Below are 18,857 nucleotides of genomic sequence, written 5' to 3'. Positions count from 1 at the left end.
TCACACCTAGGGACAATTTAGAGTGTTCAATCAGCCTGCCATGCATATTTTTGGAATGTGGGAGGAAACCGGAGCACCCGGAGAAAACCCACGCAGGCCCGGGGAGAACATGCAAACTCCACACAGGGAGCCCGGAGCTGGAATCGAACCCGGTACCTCTGCACTGTGAAGCCGACGTGCTAACCACTGGACTACCGGGCCGCCCCTATATATATAATATATAAAGTGTAAAAATGTATATATATTATACATATATATAATATATATACTTATTTTTGGCCGACATTGAAAGAGTAACAAAGCAAGTCGCCCTAGAACAACATTAATTACTTTGCAGTCTGATGCAAGGATTTCACCGCACCCCGCCCTCAATATAACGTCGCTTGTTTGCCTTGACCTGCCATCTGCCCACGAGCAGCCCATGCCTGGCATGCAGCATGTACCACTGGAGCCCGTCTGGCTACCCTCCGCCAGACCCCCCCATCCCCCGTCTGTTTGGACCCTTTCCACTTCCATCCGCGCACTTTCGTCGCCGTCCAACAGGGAAATTAAAATTAGTTATTTCCCACCTGTTTGCTGTAAGGATTTGTCCTCTCGTTAACATTCACCCGTGACACCTTATTAACCTGTTCGTGTCGGGAGAGCATCCTCTGAAATGTTTTTCTGGTATGAAATATTTCCTCTGGAGGTGCTGCGATATTTATGTGGAAGGGCAGAGGTGTTTACGGCTGCATATGGACATTTACGGCTGTTTACCGAGTTGGCAATTGGCCATCTCTGTTCTTTTCTCTGTCTGACAGGTCGCCACAGTTCAAACACCACCTCTTCACCCTCTAACTCAGGGGTGTCAAACTCATTTTTGTCGCGGGCCACTTTGGAGTGAAGTTTTCCCTCGGCGGGCCGTTACGACAATGAACAGTTTAATTACGCCGTTACGCCAGTTTGTTCCATTATTGTTGAAGTGAGTTTAAACAGGCTCACAAAATGATTACAAAATTGTCATTTGTTACACATGACACTTTGGCATTTGAGGACAGATTCAAGCAGAAGTTGACACACATGATTTTCTTTTGCGGGCCACATAAAATAATGTGGCGGGCCAGATCTGGCCCTCGGGCCTTGACTTTGACATCCTTTCTTTAAGCGCTATATTATTGGCAGATTTTACAAGGCTGAAGAGAGGAATGACAAAATCAGATAAACATCTCCACCTGTAGGAATTTTCATTCAATTTGCAGTCACACAGCAAAAATGGAAACGAGGTCGTCACACATCGCAAGCAAAGCTTAATGAACTAAAGATTTTCGTGATCCCGTTTCTTTTTCTTTTTCTTTTTGCATGGCTGTGCATGATTGTTTGGAACTCTCTCCCTCCTGGCCTGCACCGCTCATTAACTTTGCTGTCCTTTAAGTTGGGCGCCCCGGTAGGGAAATTTGATTTATCTTTTGCTTAAAAAGGTGATTTTTTTTCTTAGAGTTCAACAGACACTTGGAGGAAGGGGCAACTTTTCATGTAGGAAAAAAAAAACCAAGCAACTAAATGTCTGGGTTTTTTTTTGGGGGGGGGGGGGCTTTCTGAAGTATGCACCATCCTTTTAGTAAATGTTCTTGTCAGGGAATATATTTGCTTTCCAGAATAAAACAAATGTATTGCTCATCTCCATTTTATGTTTTGTGGGAAAAGGCTGCCATTATTTCATTTCCAAGTGAAGTGTTAAAATTGCAAGGGTGCAAATTACTCACATTGAATTTTCATGAGGACCACTCATGATTACATTTGCCGCCTGTAACATTTCCTCCTGCTAACCCTCCCCATTAGCAATGAAACATCATCATCATTTTTCTTCTTCTTTACACTAGTGTAAAATGTCACTAGTGCGTTATTTCACACATGGCCAAAGAATTTTGTGCATGTGTATGAAGGTTTACAACTTGATGCTGAGCCAAATATGATGCCGAGCCCTTGGCGGACGTCCGTGCGCTGCCGAATGACATTAGTGTTTATTTTAAGCCACGGTGATGAATAACAAATCAACACAGCAGCATATTGCAGCATCACATCTTGAAGATAGGTAGATTTGATCATGATTCTTTCAGATGTTTTTTTTTAAAGTCTAATTTGTACATTACCGACCATTGTCCTCATATAAAACATTTAAAATGTATGTAAATCCCTCCAAAAATTAAAAAGACATTGCTGCGTCATAAAGTCTGAGACACGATAGAGTGAAACTGTATAGAATGTGCATGGACGATTTAATGATCTTTTTTTCATGAGCTTTATGAGATTGTCAACATGTTAAAGTCATTAACGATCAAATGTCGTCGTATCGCCCACCACGACTACAAACCCAGCAATAAACTTTTTTCAGACCATTTAGACAAACCTCAAAGTTGGTAAAAGCACAGCGCATGACTGTTAGTCGGAATGTTAGCTCTCATGCTAATGCCGAGACAACATGAGAGGTGTCCAAACTGGTCCAAAAATGGAATCATGACATATTTCTTTCACTTTGACTTGACTGCCCCAATGCTTTATACATACTCTACACGGCACAAAGCTGTAAAACGGTGTATTAGAGCTCATGCTAATGCTCATTATTAGTGTTAGCATGAGCGCTAATATCATCCATTAGCGACTAATGGATGACATTAATGATTCAATCTAGTTGAAACTGTTCTTTTGAGAGGGCGTAATTATAAATTTTGTAATTCATTGGTGGGTAAATGTGTATATATAGAGCGTGTGTTTTTAAAAAAATGTTGGTTGTTTATGTTTGAGACTGACTAATTTACGTTAATGTCACGGCGTATTATCGGTAGCTTTCATCTACCGACCATATTAGATCGAATAGGCCAAGTTTGAATTATACAATTGCTTTACATCAGTATTTCCTCCCTACACCTACTCTGACACACAAAGTAACTCGTCTTTCCCTCCTCACATTTATCCCGTCTCACTTTTAGTCTGCTTCACAGTTACTATTCTCAGGACACATTTGCATACTTAAGTTTTGATGCAGCCGTTTGTTTATTCCTCAGCCCGTACCGGCCGTTATCTACTTAGTCGGTTCAATTTGCACACATTACCGTCGACTCTCGCTTCCGCTTTCATTTCTGCAGATGGGAGCAGGTTGCCTAATTATTTTTGGAACCCCGGGATGGGGAGTGGTGAGTGCACTTGAGGAATTAGCCGTTGTTGGTTTTTAAACCAAGATAGTGCAGCGAGTGCGCTAAGGCAGAATTTGGATTCATTTAATCAATCATGCATGAACAACAACATAATAGATAGCGTTTTATTGGTATTCGGTGGCTAAGTGCCGCGCGTGTTTCTTTGACAACAGCACGGGCTCGCTCCTGATTAAAATGCGCGCCGCTTGCATATTTCATGTGATAGCGCCGCACGCTCTTGCACATGCAACAAGCGTGCGCTTGTTGCGTGACAGCAGGTCGGTGCGAAACCTTAGTCCGTGACTCTTAAGCCGGTGTCACTGACTGACTGCCTGACTGCCTCGGCCTCTCTGATGACACACCGTCATGTAAGAGGAGACCCTCTGATGGCGTGCTGAAAGGAATTCAATACCTTAAAACAGGCTCAACACTCATAAAAACGTAGAAACATTTGCATGGTTAAATTGTGGTTTGGTACATCTAAGTTTTAATTCCCCCCCCCCCCCCCCCCTAAAAAGCTTTATAATTGCCTATTGATGCCTCAAGTTTGCGGCAAAGCACTATATTTGTCTTAGTGACGCTCCTCAACTCATTTCAACACGCGAGTTCCCTGGCATGGAGATGCAACAAGATGCAAAGCACAAATCTTGTCTGCATGGAGCGCCGCAAATCACTCCAACATAGTTCCTTGACACTAACATGCCACAAGATGGCGCAGCGGCACCATTTGTTTTTCTAAATGAAGCTCCTCAACTCATTTCAACATAAATCCTTGGCACAGAAATGCAAAAAAAAAAAGTCTGTTAAGCACTACTTTTGTCTAAATAAAGCTCATCCTCAATGTGTTTAAAGCGAACGTGAGGAGCAACGCAGATTTCATTCATTCATTCATTCATCTTCCGAGCCGCTTGATCCTCACTAGGGTCGCGGGGGGTGCTGGAGCCTATCCCAGCTGTCTTCGGGCAGTAGGTGGGGGACACCCTGAACCGGTTGCCAGCCAATCGCAGGGCACACAGAAACGAACAACCAGTCGCACTCACACTCACACCTAGGGACAATTTAGAGTGTTCAATCAGCCTGCCACGCATGATTTTTGGAATGTGGGAGGAAACCGGAGCACCCGGAGAAAACCCACGCAGGCCCGGGGAGAACATGCAAACTCCACACAGGGAGGCCGGAGCTGGAATCGAACCCGGTACCTCTGCACAGATTAATTTTTTTTAATTCACCGTATCGTGAACTTTCCTCCCCTTTCTTTAAAGTTAGTTCTTTAAAGTGTCCTCCCCTGAACCACGGAGGTTCACTCGACACAAAATGAACCCTGTGATTGGTTGGCAAATCTGTTGTGGTCGTACTTGAGTTATTTTCCTAATCGGAAAAAAAGTTTCCCTGCAAAAGAAATGGCGAGCACTCTCTTTTTCTCCCTTCCAACAGTAACGTTAATTACCGAGTGAGCTTCGGTGTTTCAATTGATTCACGTTGATTAAGCGGCCTCCATCTCGCACGGTATAATATCATCCTGGCAGCAGGAGTAAATGCCCCCCCACCCCCTCCATCATGCATTTCTCCGATGTCTCGCCTCTTTTTAATAACTGCCCATCTTTATAACGATCTTTTTTCCCCCCCACCACCTCCCAAACTTGTTTCACACTATTTTATTTGTTTCCCCATGCTTTTTGCTCTGCTTCTCTCTGGCTCCACTAACCTCTTCAGACTGGCAATACGAGGGTAAGAGGGCTGTTGTTTTAGTTTCCTCCTCGTGTATTCGTCTGACCCCCCCCCCCCCCCCCCCCCGTCCCCTCACCATTGGCTTACCTACCCGTCGTCCCATCTGGTGGCCTCTCTCATTACCTGCGTCCCGTGAGCTCGCCGCATTTCGCCCGGCGTGACCTCCATCTGCGTTTTTTTTTTGTTTTTTTTTGCCACCGCTTTGACCGCCCTGCTTGCTCGCTGTCACTGTTACGCCGTCGACCTTGCCACCCGCTGTACAAAAAAGATCTGCCACTTGTTTTGTTCCCATGTTATTCCAATTAGGATGTCTGTTTCGTATTTTATTATTATTATTATTATTTTTAATATACAGTTGAACCTCCCAAGTTGAATACAATTCATTCCGGAATGTTGGTGAACACATTTTCTTGATAGAAAATAATGCAGATAACATTGTAGCCATGTTTATCGCAAGTGGAACCTTCTAGACCAGGGATGTCCAGAGGGCTTCTATCCAGCTTGTTTTAAATGTCCACCTCCTCCAGCACACTCGATTCAAATGATCAGAATCGTGAGCGGGGATCTCAGAGGATGCCGATGAGCCGATCATTTGAATTAGTTGCGTTGGAGGAGGCAGACAAATAAAAGAAATCGGACAGGCGCCCTGGAGGACCGGTATTTGGGCACCCCTGGTATATATGGAGTCTATAAAGTGTCGCAAAGACCCAGCCGCAATTGGTGAAAACCCACAAAATAGAGAGACCATATACATTTTACCATCCCATCGCCCCTCCAACAAGCTTGAAATTCCTTCAAACTTATTACACACACACACACACACACACACACACACACACACACACACACACACTGTACGGACTCATTCAACTCAGCACAATACTTTCGAACCTAGCTAATTTTTCGATTTAACATTCACATTTCTTGAAATGGTGAATTCGGGATTTGCTGAGCTCTAATGGATAATCAGCAAAATTATAACTATGTAATAAAATCCTAAAATAAAATCTTGTGTGGAGCCCCATCCATTGTGTTATGAGATTGCATTTTCTAATTGAACTAATGATTTTATTAAACAATATTCCCCAAATTTTTTTTTGTGGTCATTCTACTTCTCTCGACACCCCTTGATGAGGTTACTCCCATCTTTTGGAATAAACATTAAAAAATGCCCAAGAAACACTAAAAATGTGCAGAATGAATTGACGTCTGCGTAAGCTAAATGCAATTTTTTTCGTGATTTTTCGAGAACGTTTTGACGCAATTTGCAAATTGCACGACTTACCACGGAGGTTCTGCTGTATGGAAACTATTTTGCAAGCCAATAATGTCGGATTTACAAAAGCTAATGCATAATGTGAAAACCAAAACTGTTACCCCTTTGTGTGTGTTTGAAAAGCACTTGTTTATTTTTTTTTATTTGCACTTCTGTTGTCGTGGGACAACGTGCCCATTTGCAAAGTGTTTCTTAAGAACTGCAATTATTAAATCTGACCTTTTCCTTTCATGGCAGAGTGTAAGCTGTCCCGGCCCGGCCCCCCCGCTACTATAGTGACCATCGACGAGGAGAGTCCCAACGGTACGTAGCAAACAGCCACATTTCCGGCTTGCAGAGTTGGGTTTGCTATGCCTTATCCTGATTGCCGGATCGCGTGTCCACCGTGGGTGGTTATGTGAGAGGAATGTCACAAATGATGTGAGAGAAATGTCTGTTGCCATGAACAGAACCGTGTACCCCAATGAAAGGGGAGTGAATCATGTGATGTGCCGATATTATTTTTGTTCACCTGGAGTGGCCATCCTCATGTTTTCATTTTAGTGTCTGTGACTTTGAGTGTTTTGGGTTTTAACTCATTCACTCCCAAAGACGTTTTTAAACGTCTTTTCAGACTTGGTCCAGAATTGGCTGGTACCGAATGAGTTAAAAGGCCTCGTGAGTGATGTGTGCGTCAGTGAAAGTCAGTGTAGCTAGCTATTAATAGGCTAATTGTTAGCAAGTCTGTGTGGGTGATTGGGTGTAAGTTGTGGCGCTATACAAGCTAGTGTGTCAATGTTCTGAATATAAGATTAGCTAATAAATTAGCTAACAATATGCTGTTATCTGCTGAGCCGCTTGGTGGAAGTGACTTTGTCACTTAGTGTTTGTGTGGTTCTTTTCTGGCATTGGCTACACATTAGCCAAATCAGGTCATCGGAAATGTTCGATGCGTGGGACGGCAAATCTGAAGGGTGATATCGCACACATTGCTACATTACACACAGGGTCAGTGAGCCTATGTGCCGATGTTTTTATTTTATTTTATTTTTTTACACGCCGTCATACTGTATGTGTGCGACACAAGAATATTTCGATGCTTGGGGGCAGGCACACACTGTCGTCAGCCATAACCTATTCTTTGGACGGCGAGCCGTCTGCGTGCAGCTGATGAATGTGTCACAGGGTGATGGCTCACATGCGCCTGGGAGGGGGAGCTCCATGTTCATGGCAAATGCTGATGTCTATCGAAACGACACAGGCGTGTCTGTGTCCCCTGGAGGTATTACCATGAACGGAGCATAAAGCTTGGGGTGGTTTGAGTCAGATAACGATAATCTTAACGCTGTTGGAATGACAAGGAGGATGATATGAAATTAAGCATTCACTCTACAGATACTGATCAGGTCCAATCTGACCCGTTCTAACATTTGGCATTCATTAAAAAAAAATAAATACATAAAATAAACAACCCGAAATGTCATTCACTGTGAAATGTGGGCCAAAATTCACAGAAAAAAGAAAATATGGCTTTTGCGCAGGTGCCGCAAAGTTTGTCTACAATGAGGCCGTCCTAAAATGAATTTCACAATCGCAAGTGGATGTTAAATCAAGACGAACGGTCGGAATCGTGAAACGGCACGTGACAAATGTCGGTGAGAAGTGTTCACGGGGGGCTTGAAACATTCCCGAGAACTCATCCATGTATTTCTGAAAAGATCTGCACTTGATCATTTCATATGGACATTTATCATAAGGGTCAAAACTGACCCGGAAGGTTCAATTTGAGCATGGAAATGTAACCGTCTGAAAGGGTCAGGCATGATGGCAATATATGCCTTTACGATTGCAGCTGTAATTTGGAGTTTGGATCAGTGCTCGGGCCTTAAGAGGTCAGACGAGCCCACGCCCAAAAGCCCCGTCCGTGCTGACGCAATGTGGGTGCGTGCGAGTCGGTGCGGGCTTGGCGATGCTAATCTCCCGCTCATAAAGTCCTCTTTTACCTGGGAGAAGACTCCCTCCAGGCTGCGGCGTCCCTTTATATTCATCTCCGACTGTGATGAAATGACCCGCCGTTCGTCCTCTCCGTAATGGAATGTAAAACAGACCAAGCCGCCGCTATTGACCAAAAGTAATTATCCGTCTAAATGTCTTTCACCTCGTCATTGCCATCCAACCGAATGCGCAGAAGTGGTGCACAATAAGAGTGCGTCCTTGTCCGGGTCTTTCCTAATCACTGATTTTAGTATGTCCATAAAAAGGGAAGCAAACACAATCACCAGTGTGTAATTATTGTAATCCCTCTGGCGGGATGCCGTTGGTTTTTGAATTTGCTCACTTGGATTGTTTTTCTCTTTTCCGTCGGTGCAAAACTCGAGACGCAATTTGTTTCAATCGTGTGGGAGTAATTGTCGATAGCTCTTGAACCAATTGCCTCCAAATGGAGAGCGCTACTTTGTCGAAACCTGTGGAGTCGATTTCAACTCATTTGCTGTTCCAACGCGATGTCATTACGTGGAATTTGCACTCCCGCTTGAAATGTGCCGTCAAACTAAATATCAAACAAAGAGAGGTAAGGCACTTGTGTATTTAAAGCCAACAAATAGCTTCATGCTAACGCATGGTAAGAAGCAACCTAGACAAGATAAGATATCCTTTATTTGTCCCACACTGGGGAAATTTACAGCCTCCAGCAGCAAAAATGTGGGTAGAAAAAGAAAAAACACCGTTCAATTAAGTGCAATATAAATACAAAATTGATTGTTGATGAGTCACATTTAAGTTGGCGGTGTTAGAACATTCCAAGGAAGGGTTATTTGAACACAAATGATGGTGCAGTATATGTAGACAGACACAGCTATGCTCACAGGCACACGGTGTTTTCTTGATCCTCTACGAAAAGTGAATATTATGACAGAGCCTCTCACAATAACTCCTTTTCAACATGACTGTATTGTAGTGCGGGCTATTTTATGATGCTAACCCATTTTTGAAAGTGCTGTTGGGTATCATGCAAATGAGCCACTGCTCACCACGCCCCTTTCCACTTTTTGCAGTGTTGCTTTTGTTACGGTATTAACTAGGTGCTCAGCGTCCTATTGAGCGTCAAGAGCAAAATGCCATGTGGCCGGGATCCCGTACAAGAACAGTCAAATCATTGATTAGTATTTTCACTCGCACCCGCGCAACTTCTTGAACAAACCGTCAAAGTAGATACGTCGACAACCCCGTAACGGTCGACGATGAGTCGATTAATATTACATTTTGACTTCAACATTCATTCATTCATTCATTCATTCATCTTCCTAACCACTTGATCCTCACTAGGGCCGCGGGGGGTGCTGGAGCCTATCCCAGCTGCCTTCGGGCAGTCGGCGGGGGACACCCCGAATTGGTTGCCAGCCAATCACAGGGCACACAGAGAAGAACAACCATCCACGCTCACACTCACACCTAGGGACAATTTAGAGTGTTCAATCAGCCTGCCATGCATATTTTTGGAATGTGGGAGGAAACCGGAGCACCCGGAGAAAACCCACGCAAGCCCGTGGAGAACATGCTAACTCCACACAGGGAGACGGGAGCTGGAATCGAACCCGGTACCTCTGCACTGTGAAGCCGACGTGCTAACCACTGGATACCGGGCCGCCCTTGACTTCAACATAGTATTTTGGAAAGTGTAAGCTGGCGTCCGGCACTTTAAAGTGGAGGATCTTCACCCAGCCAAGTGGCAAAGTCATGGGTGAAGCGGCAAAGTCTTGGGTGAAGCGGCAGCGTCAGGATGTCGTCATTCGGGAAATTAGCTGCACTGTCACATCCCATTCCGACCAGACCAAAAAGATACATATCAGCAATTAAAAAACTAATTTAAAAAAAAGTTTATTTTACATAAGCCCCCCATCCCTCATCCCCCCCCCCCTCCCAAACAAAACCTGAGCAACCAATTTTACTCCAGCCAAGCATTTTTTTTTTATTTTCTGGTTTATGGTTCCGTCCTTCAAATAAACAAACATGCACTTTGACTCTCACGGGCTCTTCACAGAATACATTTAACTTTATTCCCAGAAACGAGGCGAGAAGTTTTGTTGCTCACTTTCACCTGTCAGAGCACTTGTTTTTTTTCCAACGGTTGTCTGTGATGAAATTCTCTTTGATTCTTTAAAAAAAAAACCAGCAACAAAGTTTGACACGCGCTTTGAAAAGTAAGACCTTTTCTTAATCTCCCCGCCCCACTTCAATTTTATTATTTTCTTTTATTGCTTGTCTTGATTCAGATTTTTTTTTCCTACTTCAGAGAAAGTCTGAGTAGTCACGAGGGGAATTTTGCTGTCGAGGAGTTGAAATGATGCATGCTATGTTTAATTTATCGACGCCGCTGCTTCAGGTAGCGCATAAGCACATAAAACCCGGTTGTCTTCTATAGGCTCCCTTTTGTTTATTCGGCCGACTCGATAAATTTGAAGCGGTTAATGAGATTGGAGACTTCACGGATAAGAGCTGCGGATGTTGGGGGGAGGGGGGAATGTCTGAAATGCATCATCACTGTTTGATGCAAAGCGCAAGTTAGTGTCTCCATAAACAAAGGCCCTTTTTCTCCCGGCTTTTATCTTGTCTCTGCAAATTTGTGATTTGTACCAACTGTTGCCTGCAGCGTGCATGCTCGCGTATAGGAAACGGAAAATAATCGCTTCCGAGGGCCCCTTATTGAAAAGTAGTCAATTCACTGCTTGTTTGATATGCTGCACGTGCCGGGATGGATTCACCGTGTTGATAAATGAGTGCGCCGGGTAAGGGAACGCCAGTGTTTTCCTCAAACATTTATTGAGCTAAGGCAGCCATTTTACATTTGAAAAATCGCATGGGAACGCCACAAAGGAGAATGTCAGCCCCCCCAAAAAATGTTCATACGCAATCATTTTTCTCTCCGCAGTTCGCCAATCGGTAGTCCAGTGGTTAGCACGTCGGCTTCACAGTGCAGAGGTACCGGGTTCGATTCCAGCTCCGGCCTCCCTGTGTGGAGTTTGCATGTTCTCCCCGGGCCTGCGTGGGTTTTCTCCGGGTGCTCCGGTTTCCTCCCACGTTCCAAAAACATGCGTGGCAGGCTGATTGAACACTCTAAATTGTCCCTAGGTGTGAGTGTGAGTGCGAATGGTTGTTCGTCTCTGTGTGCCCTGCGATTGGCTGGCAACCGATTCAGGGTGTCCCCCGCCTACTGCCCGAAGACAGCTGGGATAGGCTCCAGCACCCCCGCGACCCTAGTGAGGATCAAGCAGCTCGGAAGATGAATGAATGAATAAGATAAGATAAGAAAGATAAGAAAACCTTTATTAGTCTCGCAATGGAGAAATTCCAGATTCACAGCAGCAAAGTTCTGAAAGGAAGAAGTAGAACAACAAAAAAAATAGGAGCTGCTGGAAAGGCAGCCACTCTCGCGGCGCCATTTTGAAGTCAAAATAACAAAAATAACACAAGACAACACATAGGACAGAGACAGTCGTGCAATTTTCACCACTTTTCTGCATACACTTTGTTGTCTGAAGCAGTTATAGATGAAAGAGGAGAGGATCAAAGTGTCCTTTCATCAGTGGATCAGAGACATCATGCTGAAAAATGTGCACACGTCTGCTACAAGCAAAGTTTTGAAAGCAAACACGAAGCTGTAGCGTCCATTGACGAAAAGAGATTAGATCACTTCTCCTGTCCCACATAATCCGCTTCAAACTCCAAGCCGCGACTCCCAGCTCCAAATCCGCATCGGCACTCCGCGCCAACGCTCCTTTCTTCTCATCGTCGGCTCCTCAAGACCTCCATCCATCCAGCCGCAGACCGTTCAACAGCACCGATCTCTCCGCTGAACAAAGCGGGGCTGTGAAAAATGCTGCCCATTACAGGCGCAAGACACAAGCGCCCCGGGACTGTCCAGCAACGACAGTCAAATGGCGCCGACATTCCTCCAGTCAAAAACAGTGCTGGTATACCCATGCTGCCGAGAAGGCGCAACCACCAAGCACAGAGTCTCCTCCTTGATGAATGTCATTCATGAATGAATGAATGATGAATGTTGTTGAATGAATGAGTTCGCCAATTGACATGCTTCTCCCTCCCAGTTACCCCCCCCCCCCCAGTTGACTTTGCAAGGGCTCGAATAAACAACGGCAAGTTTTGTACGTGCGATTTGATGTCACATACAAACCTCTAACAGTTGCTCCGTTGTCAATTGGTGAGCCACATGCAAATAATTGACCTCCAAAAGTCTAAACTGGCAAATGCTGCCCGAATTATACCTGAAGCAAAATGACAAAAAATGTGTTTCATGACTATTTGGGACACCCTGGGTATATTTTTGCTTACATTCCACCCAGCATTTCGGATACTCTGCCACTTTCTGCTCTCTTGGCACTTTTGGTGAAAAGCTAATCTGCGTTTTGGTGTCTCGATGGTTCTACTCTGTGTGCAATGGAAATGAAGTTTAATCTCGTAAATTGGTTAAAAGGAGACTTTGGAGCCACCTTTTGCGACAGCAGCACTTTGCCATTACTTGAAGCACTTGGGTTCACTTTTAAAGTATTCGAGCCGATTAATGATGTGGTAGTGAGAACCCTCTTTTCAGGAAAATGTCCTTGTCTATTTTTTTTTTTTTCGGAGCTTGTCTCCCGCACTTGACCCGAAAGCCAATCTCGCGAAGCTCGTCGGGTAGAACGCGAGCTGCCAACCTTGCCGTCACCTCGGCGAGGATGAATGGCGCCACTCACTCCAAACTCCTCTCCGCTATTTTCCTCGGCTTAAGGCTCCATTCTGCGCTCCCCTGCCCTCATTCTGGACCGCTTCACTTCGGAGAGCCCGGAGTTAAGAGCAGCCTTGTGTCATTAAAACGCCGCGCTGAACTGAAAGCCAGATCGTTATTACCTAGCAACCTGTATTAAAAGGACGATATTTTATCCGTCGCAAAAATAGCAGGTGGCCGCCGGTTTGCCTTAAGGATTCAAAGGTCTCAAGGCGGCGATGAAATCTGACCGGTTTAAACAATTAATGAGATGAGCCAGCCCGAGCGAGTGGGGATCTCGCTCGCTATGGACTCATTATCCTCTCTTCAATTTAATTCAGTCACCTCCGCCATTAGACTGCATCTACTTTTTGGTTATTGCTCTGTGTGCTCCATACTTGATCTTTTCCATTACAAGACTGTTTACGTACCTGCTAACATAATGCCGGCATTCTTTTTTTTCCCTTGCGAGTCGTAAATGAAATATCACCAGAAGGGTGTAGAACGCCCTCGCATCTCAATGGACTCGGACCTACGCCGTACAATTCATCGGATAGCGTTACGTCATTTTTGAAAAGAAAAAAATGACGCGTAAAAGCAACAAACTCAACCGACAAGAAGTTGAAGTAGATGAAACTAAAATGGAGTATCACCCTTACTTTCGAGCCAAATAAAAAAAATGGGGGGAAAAGAAGAAACGCAGCAAAACAAAAAGAAATGGATGTGAATATTATTGTCTTATGCGCTATATGCAAATTTATTTGAACACTTTGAGACAGTAATTCACGCCATTGTCACATCCCGGCTGGATTACTGCAATGCCTTGTACTTTGGAGTCAGCCAGTCCTCCATTAAGTGCCTTCAGCTGGTCCAAAATGCCGCTGCTCGCCTCTTGACTGGTACTCGTAAGAGGGAGCATATAACTCCCACTCTGGCATCCCTTCACTGGCTCCCCATTCATTTTAGAGTTATTTTCAAGATCCTCCTCTTTGTTTTCATTCATTCATTCATTCATTCATACATTCATCTTCCGTACCGCTTGATCCTCACTAGGGTCGCGGGGGGTGCTGGAGCCTATCCCAGCTGTCTCCGGGCAGTAGGCGGGGGACACCCTGAATCGGTTGCCAGCCAATCGCAGGGAACACAGAAACGAACAACCATTCGCACTCACACTCACACCTAGGGACAATTTAGAGCGTTCAATCAGCCTGCCACGCATGTTTTTTTGGAATGTGGGAGGAAACCGGAGCACCCGGAGAAAACCCACGCAGGCCCGGGGAGAACATGCAAACTCCACACAGGGAGGCCGGAGCTGGAATCGAACCCGGTACCTCTGCACTGTGAAGCCCACGTGCTAACCACTGGGCTACCGGGCCGCCCCTCTTTATTTTAAAATCTCTAAATAATCTCGCGCCACCTTACCTCTCTGAGCTCATCCGCCCCTACACACCTGCCCCGGCGCCTCAGGTCTGTGGACCAGTCTTTGTTAGAGGTACCAAGAGCTAAACTGAGGCTCAGAGGGGATCGAGCCTTTTCTGTTGCTGGTCCCTCTCTCTGGAATGACCTCCCGCTGAACATTCGGCAAGCCTCCTCGCTGCCCATCTTTAAAGCCCTCCTCAAAACTCACTTGTATTCTTTGGCGTTCGACTCGGCATGATTTGTCCTTGATTTTACTGTTTGGTGCTTTCTACCGCCTTTATTACCGATTCGTCTTACTGTTTATTGTGGATGTTAAATCGCTCCATGTACAGCACTTTGTATGCAGCGATGGCTGTTCGAAAGTGCTCTAGAAATACTGTTGACTTGACTTAAAAAATGAATAGAAATCTGCTTAATGACTTTGCTAACGTTCATACTACCCTGTATACACTGACAAAAAAAGCCCTGGGCCCCCCCGTATCTCCGCAAATTTCCTCAGGGTGGGCTCGATCTACTATTTCAGAACGGCAGGCCGAGTCAAACAACACGACAGTGGACAGACTGTTCACGTACACTCTTCACATTTTGTGAAATTAGCAGCGAACAAAATATTTTACTTTTTTCATTTTGCACTCTCGAGACCCAACTATTTGTATTTCGAGCCATGAAAGAGTCAATTTTCCGTACTATCTTCCGTTTAATTTTGGCATAAATATATGGCACATTAGAGGCGCGCAGACCATTCAATGAAAACAATCGCCACGGCGGCCATCGGAGCAATATAGATGTCGTCTGTGTTTCAACCGATGGCAGCCAACCAGGCGAACCCGAATGTGATGTCAATTTGTTCCAAGTGTTCAGATCCGGCTCTTCAAAATACATGGCGGAAAATTATAATTGGCCACAGTTTGATGTCAATCTACTTCAACTTCGGTTTGGCAGATTGTTTAAAAAAAAACAAAAAAAAAACAAAGCTGTTTCATGCCATTCCTAGTTGAAGTTTACCATCAAAGTAAACAAATGAAAGAAGTACAATAACAACAAAAAAGCAGACTCTATGTTGATCCATTTTGTTCATGTTCATTTTAAGATTGATACTCATAAGCTCCGAGTGGCATATGTTTCTGCCACTTTTCTCGATTCATTAAAAAAAAAACAAAAAAACGACCTTGTACCAACTCAGAAAGTCTGTAAGACTGGAGTCCATAATTTTCTTCAATTCCGTTGCTGTCACTCAAAGTAGTTGTGAGCACAAAAAGCCCAACGGATCGTTCAGTGTAGCTCGGGAGAAACACGCATCACTTTGCAACGCCACCGAGGTTAAAGTTAAAAAGTGACAATGCATCGTGAAGTTTAATTACTTTGAGTTTACTGTGTGTAAAAAAAAAAAAAAAAAAAAATTGCATTTAGGGAAAAAAACTAAAATAAAATGACAGAGATATTTCAGAGCCCTGAAAATAATCGTTTATGAGGGAGATGCTCGTGTTTATTGGTAGACTATAAAATAAAACTTGCCCCATTTAACACATTAACCACTCTGAACGATGTGGAAACTTTTTTTTTTTTTTTTGGTCTCTGTCTTGATACAATTTATAGTGCTGATTTATTTTTTGGGGAAATATGCTGCGAAAGCCAGACTTGTAAAAATTCCACCAAATCTAATTAGACAAATTTAAATCCAGTTTATTTGGAGTCTGTCCGCCCACCCTTATGAAAACCATTGCCAAGCCACTGTCGTTTTATTTCTTTTTCTTTTTCTTTTTTTACTCTTTTTAATTGCATACGCTCCGCATGGCTGATCAGAATGCACCATGCCAGACTCGACTCTCACTCCAGCGAGACGTGTTTGGCTTGCTTCACAAAAATACAGCAGTGCCTTGAGATGCTAATAAAAACAGCAAAAAAAAAACATTTGTAGTGTTTTTCACAAGTTGTCCTGATTAATATTGTACTGTTCTAAAAAAAACATACAGCAATGACCTCAAGAAAATGTAAATGAATGAAACAACTTCTGGTGTGCGCTCCCCTTGGCCACCTGGGGGCAGTCTAATCCAGACAGCAGTGGATGGAGATGGCCACAATTACAGTACCCGCGAAGCCGCAATCATATTAGTTGCTCCTCACAGAGGATAAAGAAAACAGCGGTGCCGTAAAATACACATTTTAATTTGTTGCCTTCCCGAGCTCATGTCTCAAAAGTCCCACATCTCAAATCATTGTTCACCATTCAAATAAACGGAAATAGAATTAATCCGATCCACCCACTAAAAGACCAAAATGTTAAAAATATTCAATATTCCAAATACTGCAGTAATAACATTTACTCTCCACATAATCTATAAACACAGACATTTTGAACAGAAAACACAGATTTTATTGTTACTTTCTCGGTTTCTTCTTCTTCTGTGAGGTCGTTTGGCAGTTGTCAAACCAGTTAAAAGGCACATTACTGCCACCAACTGATATTGTCCTGCCACTGCATGGAAACCAATGATTTGATGGTGGGGATCTGAAGTACGCTTGTATCCCAAGACAAAAAAAAAATTGGCTTGTATCTGAAAACAAATATCATAAGTCAAGGCACCCATGTGTGTAAACCTACGGCTTTTGTTATCATGTATGATATGTTCATATATGTCGTTCCATCATTTGGTTCAAATACCCGCTGCATGAAGGGTTGGTGTGCTGATGCTATTTACTTGCCCGTCTGTGGCATTTTGCAGTATGTATTAGTATTAAGCCAGCAGACTTTGAGGCAAAGTTATTATTTTTCTTCCTTTCTTTTTTTGTGGGGGGTGAAATACAGATCATGTGGTTTGTTCTGTTCAACTGAGAATGGCAAGAAAGCATTTTTTTTTAGTATTGAGCATTTTTAGAGGGATTTGAGTTGTTCACTTGCCACCAACTGTCCGGACGACGGCTTGTGTGTCAAAGCAGAACGGTAAAAGCAATTAATACCAATTTTCCATGTATTTTTTTTGGGTTTATTTCTGAACTCCATCAACTGCTCCTCCCCTCATTCGTCCGACCAGTGCATTTATAAAACTTGGGCTGTTCCTATTTTTGTGAAGTGTGTCGCAAAAACAAGGTGGAGAGCAACCATCTGGATGCCGCAGTCCCCCAAGTTGATGAAAACGAGTGAGCGCGTGTAAACGAGCATGACACACTGATTATCGCGTTTTCTATAATTTCACGCAGATGTTTCATTAGACGCCAAACGGTTCCCCGTGTCGCGCGCGGTGGGTATTAAACTGTATGATCGCGTCCTGATATCATGATTGCTGAGTCATCAATATGTAATTAGAGGGGATCTGGTGGGGGGGGACAAAAAGCCGGATTAGCGTACAACACCTGCTCCTCCCAAATTGGAGAGCAAAAGAAGAAGGCACGGGTCTTTCCTTTGAAAATCGCGACATGCACATTGTCGCTTCATGTTTTATTTTTTGCCTCTTGCAGTATGTTACTAAAAATAAGCCAAGCCGCTTTGAGAAACTCCATTTATGTTTGTCCGCAAATTACAGCCTTTGCGATTTTAGAATCGCGTTCTACAACGCCGTTGTTGATTTGAATTTGAATAATTGTTCAGCCCTTCCACAAGGTGTCTTTTTGAAACCACTCTGTTTTGATATGCAAATGAATCTCGCAATTACCGTGTATTGTGTGGATAAACGGTCAGCATAATTGCCCGTGCGCCAGATGTAATTCAATTTGTGCTCACTTCGGAGTTACCGCTTCCCTCGGAGGGCCGATGTGAAATCTTATTTCTTGCCCATGACAATTTGTTATTTGGGTACAGATTTCAGGAAGGATCATTAAAAGTTGACGCACATGATTTGCTCCCGCGGGCCACATGAAATGACGTGGCCGGCCGAATCTGGCCCCGGTGCCTTGACTTTGACACCTGTGCTCTAGAGGAAGGGGGTGTTCAATGTTCAATGGCGCTTGCACCGTTTGCATGCGAGCAAAGCTGCCTCGTGCGGTTTTTTTTGGGGGGGGGGGGTCACACGCAGACACGCATTCAAGTAGTGTTTATTTCATCCTTGCTCATCATAAAACCACAAGTTGAAAATGTGATCTTTGAACCATTCTTTGTGGCATTATCGAAAAATGGACTGCTTCCGTGCTAGCTGTTTTAGCCCATTTATGGAATTTGGCATTATCTGTTAGCATTGAGCTAGCAGACTTGCTTTTAGCTAAATAGAAAATGTGGAGAGCTTTGGTTTTGGTTTATTTTTACAGTAAACCTCAACTGGGGGTGGCAGTCAACAGCTCAAAGGCACATTTGCCCCCCCCCCTTTTTTTCTTTATTCCAAAGAAAAAACATGTTATGGTCAATTTTCTTGCACAAAGCTTAAGATATGTGGACATGATGGACTGCTTTTGTTTAAAGTGTGAAGTTTGTGCCATATTGAGGCTTTAATGGACTTCCTCCGGGTCTTTGGTGATGGTGGTACATTCACTCAAGTAGCCATCATGTCCTCAAGTCATCAGACACTTCAAGCTTGGTAAAACCTTCTTGTGT

The 18,857-nt window shown here is 43.9% G+C and overlaps 1 protein-coding gene across 4 annotated transcripts in view; it reads left to right on the top strand.

Annotated features, from left to right (window-relative positions):
- The window catches only part of LOC127610106 (protocadherin-15-like), a 211,857-nt gene that overhangs the window by 71,070 nt on the left and 121,930 nt on the right, over positions 1–18,857 (top strand). For 2 of the 4 annotated variants that reach the window (XM_052079848.1, XM_052079845.1), the window contains 2 exons: positions 4,884–4,898; positions 6,412–6,477. In XM_052079848.1, the coding sequence (XP_051935808.1) occupies positions 4,884–4,898; positions 6,412–6,477 (81 nt within the window). The remainder of the gene's footprint in view (positions 1–4,883; positions 4,899–6,411; positions 6,478–18,857) is intronic. The other 2 variants (XM_052079846.1, XM_052079847.1) reach the window with 1 other exon arrangement.

The sequence above is a fragment of the Hippocampus zosterae genome, chromosome 11 (genome assembly GCF_025434085.1).
Source record: "Hippocampus zosterae strain Florida chromosome 11, ASM2543408v3, whole genome shotgun sequence".
NCBI lineage: Eukaryota > Metazoa > Chordata > Actinopteri > Syngnathiformes > Syngnathidae > Hippocampus > Hippocampus zosterae.
The sequence above is the reverse complement of the archived record's forward strand: the minus strand, read 5'-3'. Positions and strand labels throughout refer to the sequence as shown.